General features: G+C 36.8%; 1 protein-coding gene across 2 annotated transcripts in view; it reads right to left on the bottom strand.

The window, feature by feature from the left end:
- LOC311073770 (cadherin-like protein 26) overlaps nt 1–16,264 on the bottom strand; it is a 123,697-nt gene extending 107,433 nt beyond the window's left edge. Inside the window, exon 1 of one of the 2 annotated variants that reach the window (XM_084099715.1) lies at nt 16,168–16,264. In XM_084099715.1, coding sequence (XP_083955841.1) covers nt 16,168–16,203 — 36 coding nt within the window. In that variant the 5' untranslated portion in view covers nt 16,204–16,264. The remainder of the gene's footprint in view (nt 1–16,167) is intronic. The other variant, XM_084099714.1, reaches the window with a different exon arrangement.
- Between the last annotated feature and the right edge of the window lie 4,200 nt (nt 16,265–20,464).

The raw sequence follows: 20,464 nt of genomic DNA, 5'->3' as shown, positions 1-20,464 counted from the left end.
TGACAAACTGTTCACAAGTTACAGCCTCTGAACCAATTATGGGTTGACCTCATTAAGTTTGCGACATCATAACTTTTTTTTTCCAGTATAGCAAAAAAATCGGGGACAGTACTTTTATGCGGCTCAGTCCGAAGATCATTTGAGTACATGTTTGGACAAAATTAGACCAATTTTGAAGGAGGAGTAGCGAAAAAACTGTTTTACATTCACTCCAATATGGCGGCCAGTCACATTGTTGATAAATAACATATGAGATATCGTTGAAATCGGCATAAGCCAAGGAATATATTGACATAAAGAAATCAAATTTCAAGCAATGTTAGCAAAAGTTATAAGCGTTTTTTCAAAAAACAATGATATCTCTGGAACACTAGGTGGCGCTGTGATCAAATTTCTCAGGTACCTTCGGGCCATGCTAATGATGATCCATACCAAATTTGGTGAAGAAATTTCAAATAGTTTAAAAGATATTGCAAATTATGACATCATTCAAAATGGCGGACACGTGGTACATCCCATCATGGCAAAATCGATATCCACGGATTTGTCATGACCCAAGGAATCGATAGACACCAAGTTTATAATTTTCTGACAAACTGTTCATAAGTTATTGGCCAAAATATGCATTTTCCATATCTCATGACCCGTAGGTGGCGCTGTTCCCAACTTTGGCATGGAACCTCAGATCATGCTTCCGATGAAGTGTACCAATTTTCGTTTCGATTGATCAAAGTTTGGCCGAGCTATAGCTTCTGAACCAATTTTGGGTCGACCTCGTTAAGTTTGCGACGTCATAACTTTTGATCAGAGAAGAATAAAAAAAATCGGGGACAGTACTTTTATGCGGCTCAGTCCGAAGATCATTTGAGTACATGTTTGGACAAAATTAGACCAATTTTGAAGGAGGAGTAGCAAAAAAACTGCATACTGTACTTTTCAAAATGGCCACTACTGTAATGGGCGGAGTCTTAATGTAAGATATTGGTTCTAATCAGCATGATGAGATGAATCAGGTGTACTAAGTTTCATTTTTCTAGATCAAAGGGTTCAAAAGTTATAACCATTTCAATGTTGAATTTTTGAACTGCTGGTGGCGCTATAGAGTTGGACCTAGAGACTCAAAAATTGCTACAATTACTTTTCATTACCATCACTACAAGTGTGCCAAATTTCATCATTTTCCTATGTATGGTTCATAGGGCTGCCATAGACTTCAAGAGGAGGAAGAAGAATAATAATAATAAATATAGCTGCAAGCAGCAATACGGGGCCAAGCCCTGCAAGGCAGAGCAAGCAACAGCCGCTGTAGCGCAATGCGGAGCCAGAAGAGCAAAACATCAGAAATTTAATGTACATCAAGCACAGTAAGCACATCAATTACAGCAGCACAGCTAGCATTTAAGCACCAACAGCAGTGCAGAGCCGGAAGGAATTTAAATTATTATTTTATACACAATTTCAAAGTCGCCCCACACTGGTCTCGAACCCACGACCACAATGGTTCGGGATTCATGACGCATGGTTGAACCACTTGCGCCACCCAGAGGACATGTTTTACAAAGCTGCAGAGGAGAGGCTTCAGTGTGTGAATGAGCACACAAAATCATGTTAACGAGATTAGCATGCTAAGCTAACTTAATGCTAATATAGCTTATGATGTGGTACATCCAATGCTGGCAAAATAGATATCCTCAGATTCGACATGACGCAAGGAATCGATAGACACCAATTTTATGATTTTGTGACAAACTGTTCACAAGTTACAGCCTCTGAACCAATTATGGGTTGACCTCATTAAGTTTGCGACATCATAACTTTTTTTTTCCAGTATAGCAAAAAAATCGGGGACAGTACTTTTATGCGGCTCAGTCCGAAGATCATTTGAGTACATGTTTGGACAAAATTAGACCAATTTTGAAGGAGGAGTAGCGAAAAAACTGTTTTACATTCACTCCAATATGGCGGCCAGTCACATTGTTGATAAATAACATATGAGATATCGTTGAAATCGGCATAAGCCAAGGAATATATTGACATAAAGAAATCAAATTTCAAGCAATGTTAGCAAAAGTTATAAGCGTTTTTTCAAAAAACAATGATATCTCTGGAACACTAGGTGGCGCTGTGATCAAATTTCTCAGGTACCTTCGGGCCATGCTAATGATGATCCATACCAAATTTGGTGAAGAAATTTCAAATAGTTTAAAAGATATTGCAAATTATGACATCATTCAAAATGGCGGACACGTGGTACATCCCATCATGGCAAAATCGATATCCACGGATTTGTCATGACCCAAGGAATCGATAGACACCAAGTTTATAATTTTCTGACAAACTGTTCATAAGTTATTGGCCAAAATATGCATTTTCCATATCTCATGACCCGTAGGTGGCGCTGTTCCCAACTTTGGCATGGAACCTCAGATCATGCTTCCGATGAAGTGTACCAATTTTCGTTTCGATTGATCAAAGTTTGGCCGAGCTATAGCTTCTGAACCAATTTTGGGTCGACCTCGTTAAGTTTGCGACGTCATAACTTTTGATCAGAGAAGAATAAAAAAAATCGGGGACAGTACTTTTATGCGGCTCAGTCCGAAGATCATTTGAGTACATGTTTGGACAAAATTAGACCAATTTTGAAGGAGGAGTAGCAAAAAAACTGCATACTGTACTTTTCAAAATGGCCACTACTGTAATGGGCGGAGTCTTAATGTAAGATATTGGTTCTAATCAGCATGATGAGATGAATCAGGTGTACTAAGTTTCATTTTTCTAGATCAAAGGGTTCAAAAGTTATAACCATTTCAATGTTGAATTTTTGAACTGCTGGTGGCGCTATAGAGTTGGACCTAGAGACTCAAAAATTGCTACAATTACTTTTCATTACCATCACTACAAGTGTGCCAAATTTCATCATTTTCCTATGTATGGTTCATAGGGCTGCCATAGACTTCAAGAGGAGGAAGAAGAATAATAATAATAATAATAAATATAGCTGCAAGCAGCAATACGGGGCCAAGCCCTGCAAGGCAGAGCAAGCAACAGCCGCTGTAGCGCAATGCGGAGCCAGAAGAGCAAAACATCAGAAATTTAATGTACATCAAGCACAGTAAGCACATCAATTACAGCAGCACAGCTAGCATTTAAGCACCAACAGCAGTGCAGAGCCGGAAGGAATTTAAATTATTATTTTATACACAATTTCAAAGTCGCCCCACACTGGTCTCGAACCCACGACCACAATGGTTCGGGATTCATGACGCATGGTTGAACCACTTGCGCCACCCAGAGGACATGTTTTACAAAGCTGCAGAGGAGAGGCTTCAGTGTGTGAATGAGCACACAAAATCATGTTAACGAGATTAGCATGCTAAGCTAACTTAATGCTAATATAGCTTATGATGTGGTACATCCAATGCTGGCAAAATAGATATCCTCAGATTCGACATGACGCAAGGAATCGATAGACACCAATTTTATGATTTTGTGACAAACTGTTCACAAGTTACAGCCTCTGAACCAATTATGGGTTGACCTCATTAAGTTTGCGACATCATAACTTTTTTTTTCCAGTATAGCAAAAAAATCGGGGACAGTACTTTTATGCGGCTCAGTCCGAAGATCATTTGAGTACATGTTTGGACAAAATTAGACCAATTTTGAAGGAGGAGTAGCGAAAAAACTGTTTTACATTCACTCCAATATGGCGGCCAGTCACATTGTTGATAAATAACATATGAGATATCGTTGAAATCGGCATAAGCCAAGGAATATATTGACATAAAGAAATCAAATTTCAAGCAATGTTAGCAAAAGTTATAAGCGTTTTTTCAAAAAACAATGATATCTCTGGAACACTAGGTGGCGCTGTGATCAAATTTCTCAGGTACCTTCGGGCCATGCTAATGATGATCCATACCAAATTTGGTGAAGAAATTTCAAATAGTTTAAAAGATATTGCAAATTATGACATCATTCAAAATGGCGGACACGTGGTACATCCCATCATGGCAAAATCGATATCCACGGATTTGTCATGACCCAAGGAATCGATAGACACCAAGTTTATAATTTTCTGACAAACTGTTCATAAGTTATTGGCCAAAATATGCATTTTCCATATCTCATGACCCGTAGGTGGCGCTGTTCCCAACTTTGGCATGGAACCTCAGATCATGCTTCCGATGAAGTGTACCAATTTTCGTTTCGATTGATCAAAGTTTGGCCGAGCTATAGCTTCTGAACCAATTTTGGGTCGACCTCGTTAAGTTTGCGACGTCATAACTTTTGATCAGAGAAGAATAAAAAAAATCGGGGACAGTACTTTTATGCGGCTCAGTCCGAAGATCATTTGAGTACATGTTTGGACAAAATTAGACCAATTTTGAAGGAGGAGTAGCAAAAAAACTGCATACTGTACTTTTCAAAATGGCCACTACTGTAATGGGCGGAGTCTTAATGTAAGATATTGGTTCTAATCAGCATGATGAGATGAATCAGGTGTACTAAGTTTCATTTTTCTAGATCAAAGGGTTCAAAAGTTATAACCATTTCAATGTTGAATTTTTGAACTGCTGGTGGCGCTATAGAGTTGGACCTAGAGACTCAAAAATTGCTACAATTACTTTTCATTACCATCACTACAAGTGTGCCAAATTTCATCATTTTCCTATGTATGGTTCATAGGGCTGCCATAGACTTCAAGAGGAGGAAGAAGAATAATAATAATAATAATAATAAGAAAACTAACAGATACAATAGGTGCCATAGCCCCTTCGGGGCTTGGCCCCTAATAATAATAATAAGAAAACTAACAGATACAATAGGTGCCATAGCCCCTTCGGGGCTTGGCCCCTAATAAGAAAACTAACAGATACAATAGGTGCCATAGCCCCTTCGGGGCTTGGCCCCTAATAATAAGAAAACTAACAGATACAATAGGTGCCATAGCCCCTTCGGGGCTTGGCCCCTAATAATAAGAAAACTAACAGATACAATAGGTGCCATAGCCCCTTCGGGGCTTGGCCCCTAAATAGCTGCAAGCAGCAATACGGGGCCAAGCCCTGCAAGGCAGAGCAAGCAACAGCCGCTGTAGCGCAATGCGGAGCCAGAAGAGCAAAACATCAGAAATTTAATGTACATCAAGCACAGTAAGCACATCAATTACAGCAGCACAGCTAGCATTTAAGCACCAACAGCAGTGCAGAGCCGGAAGGAATTTAAATTATTATTTTATACACAATTTCAAAGTCGCCCCACACTGGTCTCGAACCCACGACCACAATGGTTCGGGATTCATGACGCATGGTTGAACCACTTGCGCCACCCAGAGGACATGTTTTACAAAGCTGCAGAGGAGAGGCTTCAGTGTGTGAATGAGCACACAAAATCATGTTAACGAGATTAGCATGCTAAGCTAACTTAATGCTAATATAGCTTATGATGTGGTACATCCAATGCTGGCAAAATAGATATCCTCAGATTCGACATGACGCAAGGAATCGATAGACACCAATTTTATGATTTTGTGACAAACTGTTCACAAGTTACAGCCTCTGAACCAATTATGGGTTGACCTCATTAAGTTTGCGACATCATAACTTTTTTTTTCCAGTATAGCAAAAAAATCGGGGACAGTACTTTTATGCGGCTCAGTCCGAAGATCATTTGAGTACATGTTTGGACAAAATTAGACCAATTTTGAAGGAGGAGTAGCGAAAAAACTGTTTTACATTCACTCCAATATGGCGGCCAGTCACATTGTTGATAAATAACATATGAGATATCGTTGAAATCGGCATAAGCCAAGGAATATATTGACATAAAGAAATCAAATTTCAAGCAATGTTAGCAAAAGTTATAAGCGTTTTTTCAAAAAACAATGATATCTCTGGAACACTAGGTGGCGCTGTGATCAAATTTCTCAGGTACCTTCGGGCCATGCTAATGATGATCCATACCAAATTTGGTGAAGAAATTTCAAATAGTTTAAAAGATATTGCAAATTATGACATCATTCAAAATGGCGGACACGTGGTACATCCCATCATGGCAAAATCGATATCCACGGATTTGTCATGACCCAAGGAATCGATAGACACCAAGTTTATAATTTTCTGACAAACTGTTCATAAGTTATTGGCCAAAATATGCATTTTCCATATCTCATGACCCGTAGGTGGCGCTGTTCCCAACTTTGGCATGGAACCTCAGATCATGCTTCCGATGAAGTGTACCAATTTTCGTTTCGATTGATCAAAGTTTGGCCGAGCTATAGCTTCTGAACCAATTTTGGGTCGACCTCGTTAAGTTTGCGACGTCATAACTTTTGATCAGAGAAGAATAAAAAAAATCGGGGACAGTACTTTTATGCGGCTCAGTCCGAAGATCATTTGAGTACATGTTTGGACAAAATTAGACCAATTTTGAAGGAGGAGTAGCAAAAAAACTGCATACTGTACTTTTCAAAATGGCCACTACTGTAATGGGCGGAGTCTTAATGTAAGATATTGGTTCTAATCAGCATGATGAGATGAATCAGGTGTACTAAGTTTCATTTTTCTAGATCAAAGGGTTCAAAAGTTATAACCATTTCAATGTTGAATTTTTGAACTGCTGGTGGCGCTATAGAGTTGGACCTAGAGACTCAAAAATTGCTACAATTACTTTTCATTACCATCACTACAAGTGTGCCAAATTTCATCATTTTCCTATGTATGGTTCATAGGGCTGCCATAGACTTCAAGAGGAGGAAGAAGAATAATAATAATAAATATAGCTGCAAGCAGCAATACGGGGCCAAGCCCTGCAAGGCAGAGCAAGCAACAGCCGCTGTAGCGCAATGCGGAGCCAGAAGAGCAAAACATCAGAAATTTAATGTACATCAAGCACAGTAAGCACATCAATTACAGCAGCACAGCTAGCATTTAAGCACCAACAGCAGTGCAGAGCCGGAAGGAATTTAAATTATTATTTTATACACAATTTCAAAGTCGCCCCACACTGGTCTCGAACCCACGACCACAATGGTTCGGGATTCATGACGCATGGTTGAACCACTTGCGCCACCCAGAGGACATGTTTTACAAAGCTGCAGAGGAGAGGCTTCAGTGTGTGAATGAGCACACAAAATCATGTTAACGAGATTAGCATGCTAAGCTAACTTAATGCTAATATAGCTTATGATGTGGTACATCCAATGCTGGCAAAATAGATATCCTCAGATTCGACATGACGCAAGGAATCGATAGACACCAATTTTATGATTTTGTGACAAACTGTTCACAAGTTACAGCCTCTGAACCAATTATGGGTTGACCTCATTAAGTTTGCGACATCATAACTTTTTTTTTCCAGTATAGCAAAAAAATCGGGGACAGTACTTTTATGCGGCTCAGTCCGAAGATCATTTGAGTACATGTTTGGACAAAATTAGACCAATTTTGAAGGAGGAGTAGCGAAAAAACTGTTTTACATTCACTCCAATATGGCGGCCAGTCACATTGTTGATAAATAACATATGAGATATCGTTGAAATCGGCATAAGCCAAGGAATATATTGACATAAAGAAATCAAATTTCAAGCAATGTTAGCAAAAGTTATAAGCGTTTTTTCAAAAAACAATGATATCTCTGGAACACTAGGTGGCGCTGTGATCAAATTTCTCAGGTACCTTCGGGCCATGCTAATGATGATCCATACCAAATTTGGTGAAGAAATTTCAAATAGTTTAAAAGATATTGCAAATTATGACATCATTCAAAATGGCGGACACGTGGTACATCCCATCATGGCAAAATCGATATCCACGGATTTGTCATGACCCAAGGAATCGATAGACACCAAGTTTATAATTTTCTGACAAACTGTTCATAAGTTATTGGCCAAAATATGCATTTTCCATATCTCATGACCCGTAGGTGGCGCTGTTCCCAACTTTGGCATGGAACCTCAGATCATGCTTCCGATGAAGTGTACCAATTTTCGTTTCGATTGATCAAAGTTTGGCCGAGCTATAGCTTCTGAACCAATTTTGGGTCGACCTCGTTAAGTTTGCGACGTCATAACTTTTGATCAGAGAAGAATAAAAAAAATCGGGGACAGTACTTTTATGCGGCTCAGTCCGAAGATCATTTGAGTACATGTTTGGACAAAATTAGACCAATTTTGAAGGAGGAGTAGCAAAAAAACTGCATACTGTACTTTTCAAAATGGCCACTACTGTAATGGGCGGAGTCTTAATGTAAGATATTGGTTCTAATCAGCATGATGAGATGAATCAGGTGTACTAAGTTTCATTTTTCTAGATCAAAGGGTTCAAAAGTTATAACCATTTCAATGTTGAATTTTTGAACTGCTGGTGGCGCTATAGAGTTGGACCTAGAGACTCAAAAATTGCTACAATTACTTTTCATTACCATCACTACAAGTGTGCCAAATTTCATCATTTTCCTATGTATGGTTCATAGGGCTGCCATAGACTTCAAGAGGAGGAAGAAGAATAATAATAATAATAATAAGAAGAAAACTAACAGATACAATAGGTGCCATAGCCCCTTCGGGGCTTGGCCCCTAATAATAATAAGAAAACTAACAGATACAATAGGTGCCATAGCCCCTTCGGGGCTTGGCCCCTAATAAGAAAACTAACAGATACAATAGGTGCCATAGCCCCTTCGGGGCTTGGCCCCTAATAATAATAAGAAAACTAACAGATACAATAGGTGCCATAGCCCCTTCGGGGCTTGGCCCCTAATAAGAAAACTAACAGATACAATAGGTGCCATAGCCCCTTCGGGGCTTGGCCCCTAATAAGAAAACTAACAGATACAATAGGTGCCATAGCCCCTTCGGGGCTTGGCCCCTAATAATAATAAGAAAACTAACAGATACAATAGGTGCCATAGCCCCTTCGGGGCTTGGCCCCTAATAATAAGAAAACTAACAGATACAATAGGTGCCATAGCCCCTTCGGGGCTTGGCCCCTAATTACACGTAATATAATCTGATTACTTTTAAATTACTTTGGACCTAACTCGTTTATCACATTGATTTGAGTAAAATCCTTTATCATGCTGATAAAAAAAAATAAAAAAAATAATACAAACAGAAAGAAAAATTATTACATTTTCTGTTTTCAACAACATTAGGTGCATTAAACATTACATTATTTAAGTTTTTTTTTTGTGAAGAAACTGCAGGGGATTCGTAAACTGATGAAAAGTTAATAACAAATTAAATCTTAAAAATGTTCAATTAAAAGAAATAAAACATTTTAAAATGAAAACGATCAAAATGAAGCACTAACTAAAAAAAAGTATATTTTATTTTTATTTATTTATATATATTTTTTCGGTCTCTCAAAAGTCCATTTAATTATACTCGCCTGACTAGTGGCCGGTCTGTGTTTATTCTGTAAAACTGGAAGACTTTCTGAACATATAGGCTTTTTTTGATAGGAAAAATGAAAAGATAAAAAGAATAATTAAGGAGAATAATGCATTTTTAATAATTTACTGCCATTTTGTGAATATTAAGTAATCATGTAATCAATAAAAAAAGTAACTAGTATTTTAAAATGCCATATAATCTAATCCTCTACAAGGATTTCATTTTTGGAATCTGATCAGGTTTTTTTTATTCAGTAAGGTTTATTAAGTAAGGTGTACATTTTCAAAACTCTTAGTACAAAAATCCAAACTGATCACACTTGTAACAGCAGGTCATTCTTTCATAACCTGATCCCATGCTTTCATTACAGTTATAGACTTTTCAGTCCACATAACCATAGTTTCAAACACCAGATTATTGTAATATGTAAAGAGAACATTTGGTTTAATCACCAAAACACAACAGTATGATCTTCTTTCAGTTTAGTACTTTTAACAATCAGTTCATTCAACAGCAAACAATTCAAGATGCATGTTTCAATTCACCCTTGTTGCTGAAATAATTACAGTAATACAGACTACAGTTGCCACATTAGAAAATACACTTACACCACATAACTAATGTAGTGTAAGTAAAAAGTTCTCAAAAGTTTGATAGTAATGGCTTTATGAAAGGCAGCTACTGTGAATGAAACATTTAGATGAAACAGTTATTTTGTATTGTGAAAAGGATACGTGCGGGCTCGGCAAAAGCGCTCGCGAGCACCCTTCTGAGACCTAAAATGACAAATGGGACACTCCGGGCAGGGGTCGGCAGGTAACTTTATATTTTTAGCCTTTAATATTTTTTTTAGCCAGTAGATGGCGGGCCAGCTGCACGGAGTAGGCATATTAGGCATATATCAATGAAATCATTTTAAACATAGCCTACTATTGTGGCCATTTTAATAAAGGTGTGAATAGCAATCATGCCTCATTCGCTTACAGTCCGACTTTTGAACTTTATTCCTTTTTTTATTATTATTTATTCGGGACACACACATTCACACCTAAGGTTTAAGGAGGTCTGCGCGGGACTGTTTTTTTTTTTTTTCGTCCGCTCCCACAAGGTTCTATTCAGCAACCGCTTAAAATACACTCTGTGTTCACCCGCTTTATTTCCCGACCTGACGGGTCCGCAAAATTTAGATCTCGTTTCCAGAATCTCACATTCAAATGTCTCTAATGGAAAGAGAGAGATTAAGTAGCCTATAACAATTATATATGCTATACAAAAATTGTGTTCGTGTCAATATAAATATTATTTTAACATTGTACTGTCAGCAGAGAAAAAGATTTCACAGAAACAAATTAATGAAATATAAATAACATAAATTAAATAGGACAAAGCCTATCACTCAAATTTCTAAGCAACATAAACGAAAACCATATTGCCCTACTGACAAATGAAGTAGGCTATTTTCTGCCAAACTATTTCAAACATCCTTGCAAAAAAAGAATGTGTTTGACTGACAATGGTTTCAGTAGGCCTACCAAACAGCTTCTCAGAGCTAGGTGTACAGGTGGTCAGAATGAAGTGCGGATACGCTGTCAAAAGATGTCGGGAGTGGGCTATTGTCAGTCAGACCGCCCGCTCCGTCCAAAGTATAGGTACACCAGAGTTCCGACCGCTACCTTCTTTAGCCTATACTTTAAAATTGAATCTCGCGCCACATGATTCCTTATGGGCGTTTTACACGGTATGCGGTGGTGAAATCGCCGAGCGGCCACGGCTTTTCTCAAGTAGTGGAAGAGTTTTGTGCAGCATTTAGTGCAAATATTTTTTATCAGGTAATACATATTATTTATCAGTGTGTTATACCCGAATAAATAATAATGAAAAAAAGTTCAAAAGTCGGACTGTAAGCGAATGAGACTTAGCCTACAGGAGAGCATGATTGCTATTCACACCCTTATTAAAATGGCTGTAATCTGTTACCACAATAGTACGTGATCTGTTTAAAATGATTTCATTGGTATATGTCTGCTAAGGTGTTAAATTAAAATTCAAAATTCAAATTTGTCTAAACCCATTTTTTCTATTTTTGATCTGAGCGCACAATCAGAAAATCGGAAAACGAGTCGTTAATTATTCGTTTTTTCATTTTAGTTCAGGAAATAAATAATGGAAAAACAAGTCGTTTTTTATTTTTTTATTTTTGGTTTTAATTTGAAAAAACGATTGAACGAATGATACACGGGGCCTATTTGTAAACTGTTATTGTAAAATAAAAATAGGCTGATTAAAAACAAAACAAAAAAAACAACGGACTTCCAAAATAATCTGGCGGGCCAGAAAATATTGCTGGCGGGCCAGTTTTGGCCCGCGGGCCGCCTTTTGCCGACACCTGCTCTACGGTCTGGCGGACTTAACGGACACGCGCACGCGGCAGCCATTGTAAGTCCACAAGACTGAAAGTGCATATGAAGTGTGCCATTTGGGACAGGGCCTTAGTTTGTCTTTCTTCAGTTATCTGTTTCTTTTGTGGTAGAGCCCGACCGATATGGATTTTTGGGCGCCGATGCCGATACCGATAAAAAAAGCCAGATACCGATATATCGGCTGATATTATTTATGTGTATATTATAATACAGTAGCAATATTATTTATGTGTATTATAGTACAGTAAGTTTGGACACACTTTCCAATTGGTGTGTACAAACTTTTGATGGGTACTGTATATACACAGTATAAACAGAATAGATATATAAACGTTTTGCAATGATCACTCAAATGTGGTGATCAAACACTTGTGTGACAAAGATATGTAATGGAGGCAGGGTGAATGATAGAATGAGAATTTGAGCTGTAACCAAACTAGTTTGCATTGCATTTTATATTATATTATATTCTAAATACTGTTGCATAATCTTCACTAACGACTTTGTCTTTTAATTTAGTCACGTTATTTAAAACATAACTTGTATCAATAAATATATCAAAAGTGTCACTGACAAAACCTTATCTTCTATTTTTAATCTTAATTTCTCTAATATCTACCAGTGGAGGAAGAACTCAGATCTTTTTAGTAAAGTAAAATTAATAATATCATAATGAAAACGTTTATAATTACATATGTACAGTAGTTTTATACTATTTTAAATAAGTAGTAAGCAAAATGTACTAAACGTGAAACTAGGCTACTCTCAATGCAAAATGGCCCTATATAAAGTGTTATAATTATATAAATTATTGGAATATTGCTTGATGTTGTAACGTAGCAGAATGAGCTTTAACTCTGTGTCTACACCGGACGCGGCCGTTATTTTTTGCCACTTTTGCCAGTTCTTTGTGACAGCTTTTAGGTGCTTTATTGGCAGCGCCATCCTTACATAAATCACCGCACGCTGCATTTTTTTAAATATTAATTTATCGGCCATTATAAATGCCGATACCGATAGTTAGGAAAATGCCTAATATTGGCCGATAATATCGGCCCGCCGATATATTGGTCGGGCTCTACTTTGTGGATTACCTGAGTTTGTTTTATTTTATAATTAATATTGTTATTTCAACCTTTTGGGAATCTTATTCATCTTCACCAGACTAGACATTATTGTTATTTTACATGTAGGAGATTCTTATTTTAGTAGTAAGTCAGTGTGATTCTTAATAGATGGGTGATTTAGTCTAGCAGCTAAAAATGTGGGTTATTGCCCAAAAATGGCTTGGTTTGAAAAGGTTTAAAGGCCTCAAGAAACAAACCTTGAACTACCAGGTTCTTCTCCTTGAAAAAAGCCAAGGTTGCTCGAGGAGGATTGTTCCTGTGACTTAAAGTCATAATGTCGTGTGAAAGTCAAAGAAACAAATTCAAATGTTTTTGTGGAATAGAAACACTGTAATAAATTGGTGAGGATTTACTTTGCAACAATATTCACTCATAATCATACATTGTTCGCTCGTTGGTCAGAGGAGAACTGGCCCTCGACTGAGCTTGGGTTTTTTCTCCATTCTGTCACCTGATGGAGTTTTGGTTCCTTGCCACTGTCGCCTTGGCTTTTGGCTTGCTTAGTTGGGGACATTTAATATTCAACAATATTATTGATCTGCCTTACTTAGGGTGGACGATGGCGCAATTTTCTTCTAGAAACAAACTTTGTTGTATTATTTTCATGTTATCAATGTGAAGCTGCTTTGATACAATCTGTATTGTAAAAAGCGCTATATAAATAAAGGTGACTTGACTTGACTCCAAAATTGCTAGTAAATTTCACAAACAATTAACAAGAAACGGCAAGTATTGAATTAAATGTGAATTTAAGTTAAGAATACTGAAATAGTATTTTCTTGTAAAACGTACTTCAATAATCTTTGTTTTATTTACAACTTTGATTTTTTGTATGGTTTTAAATTTGTAAAGCAGTCCCCAAATCGCTTTGACTACTTTAAATATAAACATTTTGCTGAGAAGATTTTGACAAGCTTATTAAAATCATTTAATTTATTGCCATAGTCACACTGTAAAACCTAACAGTAATATTAACTAAATACAATTGAGTTCACAGCACTCAAATATTACCGAAACTTGAATGACTGAAACATAACTCAAACTGAATGAGTTATAGAACATTTCTAGATCCCAGAATGATAATTGTATAATTAAGTGATTAATTAAGTGATGATTGAGCATTAGTGATGAGCACCTGCTGTTAATAAGCAGAATCACTGAAGGAAAGAGAAACACAAGAACTACAACTGACTTCCAGCCACAGCAAAATCAACTGGAGATAAAAGAAGACATTAAATATCTCAAGATCTCAGCAGAAGAGGATTAAACAACTCCACGAACAGCATTACCAGCTTCACTTATTACTAACCAGTTTGACTTTATTACTGCCATTCGTCTACACAAGTTCTTATTAAAATTAACAACGGTTTAGAAGTTGATGATTTGAGTTTCATTTAAGGTCACCGTGATGGAGATCAGCATTTGCTTTAGTTGAGCTCTTGACCCTTGACTTTTGCACTTAAGATTTTCTTTGGCTGCTATAATTGAGTGTTTATAAAACATATTTGTTATGGCACAGAAGGCAAGGAGAAGTCTTATCGGGTGTTGATGGTGAAGGATTGATGATGACAATCATCATTTAGTGACTCGATTCACTGATTTCTGATTAAAAGGGCAACATATTAGATTTACTCAAAACTGTGATTCTACAGCATAAGAGCTAGCCATGTTGTGACCATCAGATAATATGAAGGATTTTACAAATAGTTGTGCACAAAAAATTTCTCAGAAAAGGTATTGCATTACTAAGACTCACACAGACATCAAGAATCAGCATATGAATCTCAACAATGGTGACCATTAAAAAATTATGCATGCTGGGTACTAGCATAATACAAAACTTATCCATGGCTCCCAGCATGCATTGCGGCATAAATCATTTTTTAATGGTCACCATTGTTGAGATTCATATGCTGATTCTTGATTACTGTGTAAGTCAGCATGATACCATAGAGGTTTTTAAAATCTGATTGTCACAACAATGGGCCTTACAGCAGAATCAGTTTTATTATAATGAATAATATAAGTAATACATCTCCTGTCTAATCAGAGATTAGGCTCTGGAAAACATCAGAGAATCAAGTCACTAAATGATGATTTTTTTTTATCTTAACACAACCACATGCTCATATTTTCTTTTGGCGTATGTGCCATAACAAATGTGTTTTATAAACACTCAGTTACAGCAGCCAGAGGAAAAACTGGTGTTATAAAGTCAAGGGTCAAGAGCCCAACTAAAGCAAACACGGATCACTATCATGGTGTCTTTAAATAAAACTCAATAAATCATTATCATCTAACCCTCTGTTCATTCTCAATAACAACAACTGTAGACGCATGACAAAAGTCAAATAATAATAATAAGTGAAGCTGGTAATGGTGTTTGTGTAGTGGTTTAATCCTCCTCTGCTGAGATCTTTAGAGATTTAAACGTCTTTTATCTTGAGTTGATTTCATCTAAGGCTGTGGCTGAAGTCAGTTGTAGTTCTTGTGTTTCTCTTTCCTTCATTGATTCTGCTCGTTAACAGCAGGTGTTAATCACTAATGCTCAATAATCACTTAATTAATCACTTAATTTCTTGACTGCAATGTATATCTACTTTTAGTAAACTCAACTGAAATAAGTTCAGAGTACTCATAACTATTGTTTTTATAAACTTAATTGAATTGAGGCAATCGGTTTCCTCAAATGAAATGAGTTAACTTAACTTGTTGGGTTTTACAGTGCAGGGTAATTAAAATTTAATTTGCACCAAAGGAGAACTTGTGAAGAGTAAATGATGTTGCATAAAGGATTCTTTATTATGTCCTCTATTATGTTATTTATAATTTCACTTTTTTTTTGGCCAGCATTTACATTAATAAATCAAACTTTCTGTGATGTTTCCTTTTCTAACATTGCTTGAGGACATATACGCTTGCACCGCTTGACATTGTCATGATCTCATACAGGAATGACATACATTCCAAAGACTTTTCATCCAAACCCAATAGTAGTAACATGTATCCAGTCAACATAACTAATTAAATAAACATGCTCTACCTACAGTTTTTACTGACACATGGCAAATAATCGCATCAGCTAATCATTTGATGGAATCAAACATTATTCAGCTCATTGTATAAACGTGGATTTCACCTGACTTTATACAGTGTGCTAGACTTAGTTTCTGCAACATAAACACATGGCTAAAGCTGTATCACATCACACAGGCCTCGAACTCACCAGCACTAGGAGCAAACTGACAGCAAGGGTCTTCATGTTGAAGCAGATCGTCAAGCAATCCAGTGTGAATGAGTCTGAGTTTCCTTCTTTCTCACAGAGCAATAGTGTTCACCGCTGCTCATATAACTGATGGGAGAGGGGAGGGGATATTCAAATCAGGGAGGGCAGGGACTGGCTCAGTGCCATTTTACTATCATTGATATACTATTATAGTTTTAGTTCATAATTTGAATTATTTGTGTGTGTGTGTGTGTGTGTGTTTGTTTATATGTCTATAGTTTTATTGAGTTTTAGTTTATTTAGTTTTAGTTATTTTTGTAGGCTACTTTAACTTAAACTAAACCAAAATGAGAAATATTACTTTGGCAACTATATCTGAAATTAAACATGTTTAAAACATTCAGCAAATGTTTTGCACTTTATACAGTAATCAATTTGAAGTGGATCAAAACCTTTCATTAAAGTTATACATGAAGTTTGAACAATACCTGTTCTTGTCTTAGGACAACTTTGACGAACTTTTTTCATCCACTTATTCAGAAAAGTACGAATAATGACTTCAAAATTAAAAGCAAATTCAACCAAATAAAAAGAAAAAAATATTTGTCATACTGATTATCCAACACGGAGCCCTGCACTTGACATGCGGAAGAAAAAATACACATTCTGTCACGGAACAGAGACTCCAAACAATAATGGTAGAGGTGAGAAACCGGTTTATTGATGCAAATATAGCAGTAGAGGGAACCTTTAAAGGTATGTCTATGAGTAATGACGAATGGAGATACTGAAAGTCTTTTCTGTTTAGATGGTTGAGGAGGTCGTGGATGATGGAGTGGAGGATGGTGGAAGCACACACCGGTGTGGGAAGGAGACTAGGAGACTCAGAAGGTAAAGTAATTATTTATGTTCCCTGTAAATTATTTTTGACTGCATTATAATGATTTCTTAATTCAGAATATGATCAAGATTGGAGACTAGGAGACTTTGCCAAAGATGCATGGAAGGTAGGAAAAGACAATGAGATGAGTCCTTATATATGAATCATATATGAGATCGGACAAAGTGCCAGAGTGAGGTGTGTGCTTATAAGTGTAGGTGGTGATGAGCAGATGGCATGCAGGTGCTGGTGATTAAAGGGATACTCCACTTTAAAATGAAAATTCTGTCATCATATACTCACCCTCATGTTGTTTCAGTCCTTTATGAATTTCTTTCTTCTGCTGAAAGGAAGATATTTAGAAGAATATCAGTAACCAGACAGTTTCTGGTCTCATTGACTTCCATAGTATATTTTTTTCCTACTATGGAAGTCAATGAGACCAGAAACTGTCTGGTTACTGACATTCTTCTAAATATCTTCCTTTCTGTTCAGCAGAAGAAAGAAATTCATACAGGTTTGAAACAACATGAGGGTGATTATATGATGACAGAATTTTCATTTTAATGTGGAGTATCCCTTTAATACTCAGGAGATAGTGATCGTTGTGATTGAATGGTGATGGATCCTGGCCGATCCCTGACAACATCATAGCCATAAATTAAGAATTCCTTCCATCGTTTCAAATTGAATCATTGCCACATTGTACTAATTAATTCCCTCATTTTAATTTAGCTAAAAAACAACAAAAAAACAACAATAATTGACACAGTTTAACTAAATTAAAATTAGAAGACAAATTAGTACAATGTGGCAGATTACGTTATTTCGACACAAGTCGTTATTTCGAGATATTAAGTCGTTATTTCGACATAATAAGTTGTTATTTCGACATAATAAGTCATTATTTCTACATAATATCTCGTTATTTCGACATAATAAGTAGTTATTTCGACATAATAAGTCATTATTTCTACATAATATCTCGTTATTTCGACATAAATATCTCGTTATTTCGACATAAATATCTCGTTATTTCGACATAATAAGGGGACATTCCAATATTAAGCGATTTTTCTAGACTAGTAGGCTAGTCATTCATTTAAGCAATTAGGACTTATCGCACATTATATTCAATGGGTGCATATAGGCTACAGCCTATTCCGCGCTCAAGCGCATGCATAAATCTTGCCGCAAAGCACCGGCAAAAGTAGGCTAATGAAGATAAATGTGTCTGAAAAAATAACGAAGCATTTTAATTCGTAAGCTATATTTCTCATGTCTGTGAGGCTTGTCTATACGCTGTTTTTCAGTTCATTTTTGAGACGCGCTCCAGTTCACGGATACCATGAAAGCGCGTCCTGTTCGTTTCTTTTCTTTTACGAAAGCACAACGTTATCTTGTTATTGTGTGTTTACACAAATAAAGGTAGTCGAATGATGTATTATTCTTTTCTATTTGACCAGAAATTATGGAGTATTTTAAATTGTTTCCACTGTTGATAGGAAAATGCCACTGCAATGCCATCCTATCATTGAAAGCCACGTTAAGAGTTTTCTTTATAATAAAGGGTTTCTATGGGAGGAAAATGCGAAACGTGCAATTAAACGCAATGTTCGTATTCTGGGCTCATCTGCTAATCTGTAGGCTACACATGCTTTATTAATAAGGTGTGTACAGAATTTGATCTTTTAACATGAATGTCCATTGGGGGCTGCTGCTTAAGGTTTTTGAACGTATGATAAAGACATGATAGGCTATACATTTTATTTGGGTAAACTAAAGGCATATTTTGTACATGACTACACATGTCCTTATAAGGCCTAGAACATTTGTCGTTTTAACGACATAACATCTTGTTATTACGAGAAAAAGATGTTGTTTTAACGACATTACATCTCGTTATTACGAGAAAAAAAATTCGTTTTATCGACATAAGATCTCGTTATTACGAGAAAATATGTTGTTTATATTGAGTGGAAACAGTGGCGGATTTAGCAAATCAGGGGCCCAAGGCAAAGGTAGGCTATGGGCCCCTCCCCATCCAATCTTTAAAAGAGAACGAAAAAAATATGTAGGCCCTACCGACTGAATGGTGGATAGGCAGGTAATGCTATTCTACGGGGAAGTAAAGGTTAGAGAGGAGAAAAAAACGTCCTCTTTAAACCCTGCATACACTTCTTTAACTTACTCCTAAACAGAAACATGTTACAATGTTTACATGGTAGCCAACAATTTCTGGTAAGCTATGTTTTTTTTTTTTTTGCTTGTATCAGCTGGTATAATTTAAGGTTAAAATAAGTAATATAGTAGGCCTACACATATTTAGCCAAATACTCTCTAGGCTATAGCTCTTTTTTTTCTAGCCAATTACATGGCTTTCCTGAGGTAAATGTTATGTGACTGTTCTCCAGCTGTTTTACCTCTTTCCGCGGTTGAAAAACACTTATTGATCAATATTATGAATGAGGAATATACATTTCGTTAAGTTATACTGTATCTTTCAACATTGTTAATTCGTGTTTATTTACTATTAGCTAGAGATGATCAGTTCACGTGCCGCTATAGGAATCTGTCACGTCACATTAAAACGGCAAAACGGTATTTATTGTTTGAATTTCGTAATAGAATTGACAGAATCTGAGAGCTGAGATTTTTTTTAAATATCATGATTCATAAGTAAACTGCTCAGTTTTGTCTGTCGATCTCCGTGTCCTCTTTGCTTCACGATTTTTCTGTGCGTTGGACGTTGTTGTTCCTGATCTGTATCCCCAACAGTAGCCGTAAAAAAGTCTGTCATCTTTGGCAGCGTTCCCAAATACTTATCAGCGTCTTTTCACTTTTTTTTCTTTTATTTGAGCCGCTTGGGTAACTTCGAAACTTTAAATTTTCGCGTTTAGACTCGTCTTGCTCTGTTTGTGTATTTCCCAGTCCTCCTTTTACTGCGTGTTGTTTATCTTTAGCGCCGCGCACTTTTTCGGACTTTTTGCTTTCCTCCCGCTTCCTCCTTTTTTCAGCACCGCTTGGGTAGCTAGCTTCGCTTCATTTTTACTCTGTCTACTACTCTGTACACTCTGTCTGTCACTCTGTACACTCTGTCTGTCACTCTGTACACTCTGTCTGTCAATCACTTCTTTTTCTCCATCAGTTTTTTGGCACAGTCTTGTCACTTTCGCAGATGCGCAGTAAAAGTGAGATAATGGAATAGTCCAATGTAGTGAGGCGGGGGGCCCCCTCCTGTCTGCGATTTGATTTGATGCCATTTTTCGCAAATGGAGTTTTAGAAATATATAATAAAAAAAACAAAAAAACTTAAGCATAAGTTAATAGGGCATTTTGGGGGCCCCTAGGTAGCTCGGGGCCCAAGGCAATTGCCGACCTTTGCCTAATGGTAAAGTCCGCCCCTGAGTGGAAAAA

This window comes from Abramis brama (genome assembly GCF_963993115.1).
Source record: "Abramis brama genome assembly, chromosome: 22".
NCBI lineage: Eukaryota > Metazoa > Chordata > Actinopteri > Cypriniformes > Leuciscidae > Abramis > Abramis brama.
Note: the sequence above shows the minus strand (reverse complement) of the source record. Positions and strands in the feature narration are given on the sequence as shown.